The 6000-nt window shown below is 37.8% G+C and overlaps 1 protein-coding gene across 1 annotated transcript in view; it reads right to left on the bottom strand.

Moving 5' to 3' along the window:
* PLA2R1 (phospholipase A2 receptor 1) overlaps positions 1-6000 on the bottom strand; it is a 90076-nt gene that overhangs the window by 61645 nt on the left and 22431 nt on the right. Inside the window, exons 9-10 of the mRNA XM_023528484.1 lie at positions 5345-5502; positions 2841-2954 (exon numbers count right to left, since the gene is read on the bottom strand). Coding sequence (XP_023384252.1) covers positions 2841-2954; positions 5345-5502 — 272 coding nt within the window. The remainder of the gene's footprint in view (positions 1-2840; positions 2955-5344; positions 5503-6000) is intronic.

Below are 6000 nucleotides of genomic sequence, written 5' to 3'. Positions count from 1 at the left end.
TGTTCCTACAGACTGGTAGAAATTAAGAGTGTTTGAAAAGAGAATGCATGGGTTTGAATTCTGGCTCCATCACTGTGCGACCTTACTTAATCTCTTCATGTCTTAGTTTTCTCCTCTGTAAATTGGGTAATAAAAGCATCCATGAGGCTGTTGTGAGAATGGAAGGAAATAGTGCAGGCAGAGACCTTAGGATAGAGACAGGGGCTTAGTATGAGCAAAGAAGACATATGTATCTAGATCATAGTGTATATTTTTTCAACTTTCTTTTGTATTGCTTTTTTCATGTAATCCCACTGAAATTCACTGAGGTTAAGGCCTTGGATAAAGTCACAAACTAGTGGATAAACTGACCTGGAACCCAATTCTGGTGCAATCCAGGATGGTTTTGACTGGATCATAATGCATCCAAATAGAGATTGGCCAAAAAATATATTTTTTTGGTAAAGACTATTCCTAAATCAATTGGCTAGCTATTTAGAGAGAAAGCAAGCAAGCTTTGGCACTCAGGCAAAAATGACAAGTGTGTGTGTGGTCCAAAACTCGGCCTTAGGAACAATGATGGGATTTTATTCTTTAAAAGCATACGGTATAGGAGACATGCATTTATTAGTTTTCTATATTTCAACTGAGTTATTTCTGTTCTTTTTCTTTCAATATTACAAAATCACATCACTTATGTCTATTTTTGCATAGTCACCAGTTTTAAAACACACTTCATTTTGTGTCATGCTAATGCTTGCCAAAATTTGATCAGATATAAAATATTTTCTGCTATATTTCTTGGAAAAGGTCTCGGTCTTGCAGTTAATTAAAGGAAATACTATTTTAGAAATCAGCTATTTTAGTTCAAAACATATTATAAACGAGGTGCGGATCACAGGAGTTCCTCATCCAGCCAGCCAGGACATGCTCTGAACTAACTCCCTTATCTTCTCCTCCAAACTTTATCCCTGTGAGTAATTGATAGGTCCAGCCAGAGCCCCTCCATGGATCACACCAGACAGGGCAGGGAGGTTATGCTGCTTTTGTATTTGGAAGGACAATTGGAGGAAGCCTGACAATATGACCTTTCCGACAAAGTATTCTTTTGTCATTAGTAGTTCTTCGATAACAGACCTTTTATCAAAACAAACAAACAAACAGACAAAATCCAAGAACTGAACAGGCTCAAGAAATGTGGCATAGTAACAACAAGAAAAACAAAAGACTTTTTACTACAAGCTTTTGTCCATATAATGAAAGTGGAAAGAATAATTGATTGTATCCATAAATATCCTTTGTACCTGAGGTGCCATCTCATTTTATATGAAATGATGATGACAATACTGAAACAATTGCTCAAATCATGCAATCTTTGAAAAAGTGATTTAGAGGGAAAAATAAGTCTTTTTTGTTTTGAAATTATCAAGACATATTATAAATTGATTTTGTATGTGCAGACTGTTTAGAGAATTACATTAAAACAATTGGCTAAAAGAAAGAAAACTTCTGAAACCGTACTCATAGGCTGATGCATAAAGAAATTAATGGGAATTTCACCAGAAAGTTAGAGAGCTGGGTCTGACCTCAAAAGCTTTAAATGCTGTAGTGTTGGCCAGGAAAGGGAAGCAGTGTATAAAAGTTTGGATAAAACATCAGTTCTATTTTTGTTGATTGACCTTTCAACACAAAACATGTTGAGGTGCCTTGAAAGCCACAGTAAGAAATTCTTTTTTCAATATTTCTGCTCAGATCTAGATTAGATTAGTCATTAGCTACAATTACTTCAGGAATTGTGATCATTAGATGAAATGTTCGGTAACATGTCAGCATGGCATGTGTGTTGTTAAGCTGGAGTATAAAAAGTAATTCATATGTTTACACATGGATTAATGAATAAAATGCAGTTTCTGGAGAGATGGGTCCTTGCTTAATTGAAACATAAATAACTGAATTAGAAAAGAAAATAATTAAAGCAGAATTGCATAAAAATCCGGTTTGGGAAACTTCTGATACTCATATGGCCTAAAATCTCCAATATATGTCAAAATTTTTTAGTGTGTGTGTACGTGTGTGTGTGTGTGTGTGTGTGTGTGTGTGTGTGTGTGTGAGAGAGAGAGAGAGAGAGAGAGCGAGAGAGGGAGAAGGCATGTGTTGAGGACACTAGTAGGTAGATTTTTTTGGTAACTTTACTGTAGGATATTAAATGCATTTAAAACATAATTTTTTACCTTGTAAGTTGAAACCTAAAGTATTAAGTGCTTTTATTACTTAATGTACTGAAATTACTTTATTACTTAAAATACTAAAGTACTTTTTACTGTCCCTTTCCCAAATAATAAATGTTTCCAAACGTATACTTTTCTCCATTATTGTATTCTATTCAAATGTTTAAGCTTAAAGGTGAACAGGAAAGCAAGACTTTGGGTGCAGAAGTTCATTCTCTGACTCAAAGAATGCATCGTTTTCCCTCTGACATTCCATTGGAAGACTATGAAAACCTCAAGTGAGACAGGGCATCGCATGACAGTCATTGTTTGTACAGATGGTGCAAGGGTATAATTAACTTTTTTTTTTTTAATCTTAAAAGAAAAGTAGTCTTAGGTCAAAGAGGATGGCAAGACAATCTACTCAGAGCTGTAAATCTTACATGTGCCTCTAGCTGATAATTATTTGGTTTTTTAAAAGTAGCCTACTCTCAGAAAAAAGGAAGAAGAAAGGATAGAAGGGAGGGAGCGAAAGAGGGAAGGGAAAGAGAAGGAAGGGAGAGCAAAGATAGGAGAGAGAGGGAGAGAGGTTCACTTTCAGTTGATGGTGGATAAATTATTTTAGTTATGAAGGTCCTGCACCTAAATTGCAACGTTAATGGCACTTACCTTTTGACAGCCAGATTTAGTGTCCGAAATGACATGGCCTGCTTTTTTACAAATGTAAAAAAGTGTTTCTTCACAATTTTTAACTTTCCAGTGTCCTTCCTAAAGGGAAAATTATTACAAGATAAATGAGGGTCATCGAAGGCCTCCACAGTCCCCTAAAAGCCTATGTGCCAGAGATACCACCTAAATTTGAGTTGTGTGGTCTGATTTGTATTAAAACAAAAAATTCTTTGGAAAGGAAGATGACATTTTAATCTGTTAGCAGTTGTACTTCACACTTAGAAGTGGTTGAAGAGGGGAAGCAGCATCTCTCTAGGTCGGCAGATTGGCATCATCCCAGTAGTTGGTCCTCAGAACAGCAGCATCAACATCAGCTGAAAACTTGTTAGAATGTGAATTCTCACATCCCACCTGACTTACTGAATGAGACACCGATCATGGGGCCCAGTCATCTGTGTTTCAATAACCCCTCTAGGTGGTTCTCGTGCACACTGAAGATTGAGAACCATTGTTCCAACCCATCTTTTAAAAGAAAAAATGAGAGCAGTTTAATATAAAGCCCGCTGAGCCTCGTACTAAATCCTAGCTCCAATTTTTACTGACTACAGGACCTTATGCAAACTATTAAACCATATCTGTAAGAGCAGCCCTGCAGTCCCCCTACCCCCATGGAGTCTTCAGTTATAGGATAATGTCAGGCACACCATTGATGCTTAATAACTATTAGATGAATGAATGAATGAATGGTTTCCTAGGTTCTCACATTCAAATTTGGGCTTAAACTCTGCTTAGGTAACTTGCTTATTTTGATAATTATATTCATATTAAGTTCTACTTCATGGGAATAAACATTATTTTTTATACATCTATTTTCTAAGGAGCTGAAAAGGGGGCTACAAAATATTACAGTTACAGGAGCATTGTCCTGACATACTCAATAATATTAATACCCATCCTTACTCTCTTAAATGGTTTCTGTCCAAATATTGGCTCCTGTTCTATGAACATGCTAAGTGAAATACTCATGCCTGTGAAATAAAACAGGAGCATGTCGGTAGGAAATGAAGGTCATCTTAATTATATCAAAACTCACGAACCAACGAAGCATCAAATATTGTAGAATAAATTTTGGTGGCTTTCAGCAGAGTTAGACCCAAGGCAAACATTGAGAGAGGTCACTGTTCCTCCTCAAATGTGACTCCGAGATACTGCCTTAGCACTATAATTGTAACTGTACATGTCAGTGATAGCCTTAAAAGATAAAACAATAGAACGTACTGTAATAGTAAGTGCTTAGAAATTTTCCATGTTTGTTTGGCAAAAGAACTTCGTCAAGCTACTTAAGGAACATGAATAAACTGCTTCTTGGAGGAATTTGATATGGTATCCTCATTGTCTGAAAGAGCGAGGATGCCCACCAAATTTCAATAACCTCCTAAAATTCAGATAGTGAGTTCAGCAGCTACCTGATCAAAGAGAGTTAATCTATTAGGGATAGTGTAGGAATAAGTGTGATGCAAAGGCCACTGGGACCATTACATTCATGTGAGGAAAAGAGCAAGGTTTTCCACTGATCTACAGTTTTCAAAGAGGTTGCACATATGGTTGAAATCCTTTCACGTTAATAAGATAATGGAGCCTAAAAATCACCACTCTCCCAGCACCTCATCTTCACCATGGACAAGGTCACCACCATCCACCAAAAAGGTGGTTGCTCAAGCTAAAAACCTTCCTCTCTCTCAGCCCCACATCTCATTTAGCAGTAATTCCTCTCTTCCAGAGGATCCTTGAATGTGTCTGCTTGTCTCCACATTCACTACCCTCCCTAATCCAGCCACTGGAGTAGCCTCCAAACCGGTTTCTCTGCTTCCATTTTATCCCTCTCCAGTTACTTTAAAGTAGCCAGTTACTTTAAAACTGTAAATCAGATTATGCCCTCTGTTTGCCTGAAGCTTTAGCGATTCCTATACAGGACCCAAAGCCTCACATTTTTTGCATTCCTCCTGCCCTATCTCCTGCCACCCCTTCACCTTTCTCATCTTCGCACTACACTGGTCTTCCTTTTGATTAACAAACACGTCAAGCCTTGGCCTGTATTTGGTCTTTTGCACTAGCTGTCTCTGCTTGGAATCTTCTTCTCCCTGCTCTTCAAGAGGTTTTCTTTTTCTTTGTAAAAATCTTTTCCTTAAGTCCCAGCTTAAGTGTCACCTCTTCATTGTCCTATCTGAAGCAGCAGTCCCAACCCAAGTTTCTCAGCATCATGTCAGCTATTTCCTCAGAGCTATCATGACAACTATTATTATCCTAGTGTGTGTGTGTGTGTTTTTTTTTTCCTCCCTGTGGATACCTGCTTACTGCCTAGCACAGAAGTCCCATGAGGAGCAGGACTCTGTGTCTGTCTTGGTCTCTGCCACAGCACAAGTCCCTGGTATAGGAGGCCTTCAATACAAGTCCAGCAAAATGAGCAATGAACAAATGAATCAACTTACAGACTGCTCTGCCGAGACACATAGCTGGCTTCTATTTGGAAAAATGTGAGGCTCGAGTGTGTGCCAATTAGTAAAGGTGACTGAGGAGCCATTAGACCATTCAAAGGAAACTGGCGTTTTATTGCTGCTTAAACCAATCCATGTTTCTGATGTATTTTCTGTAAGAGATAGATATAAATTACTTACAGGAATCCTATTATATGCAAAGGAGAAAAGGCACTGGGGTTATTATCAAAATATACCACTTTGCAAGCGATTTCTTCTTTATTTCTTCAGGTGATGAAATCTGTTTAAATCTCAGTATAAAATACCTGCTTAACCTTTACTCCTATACTGTACTATCCAATCTTCTTGATATAGGCCTTATAGGTGAGGCAGAGTGTGAGCTAAATCCAGTGCAAGAACAAAGCTTAAAAGCAAGTCAGATTGCTGAGACTCTAGTTTCTGCTACTGTACGAAAAGTAGATCTGAAAAATCTGGTTTTGTTTTTGCCTAGAGAAAGGAAAAATAGGGATTTATTGGTTTAGGAAATGGGCACATATGCACAAAGAAACTTTTAATGATAGCCGAGATTTATGATGTATTTTTTCTTCCCTTCCCTTCCCTCCCCTCCCCTCCCCTCCCCTTCCCTTCCTTTCCTTTTTCACCATGGGAAA

Source organism: Pteropus vampyrus, unplaced genomic scaffold (assembly GCF_000151845.1).
Source record: "Pteropus vampyrus isolate Shadow unplaced genomic scaffold, Pvam_2.0 Scaffold2, whole genome shotgun sequence".
Taxonomy (NCBI): Eukaryota; Metazoa; Chordata; class Mammalia; order Chiroptera; family Pteropodidae; genus Pteropus; species Pteropus vampyrus.
This window is presented reverse-complemented; position numbering and strand designations above follow the sequence as displayed.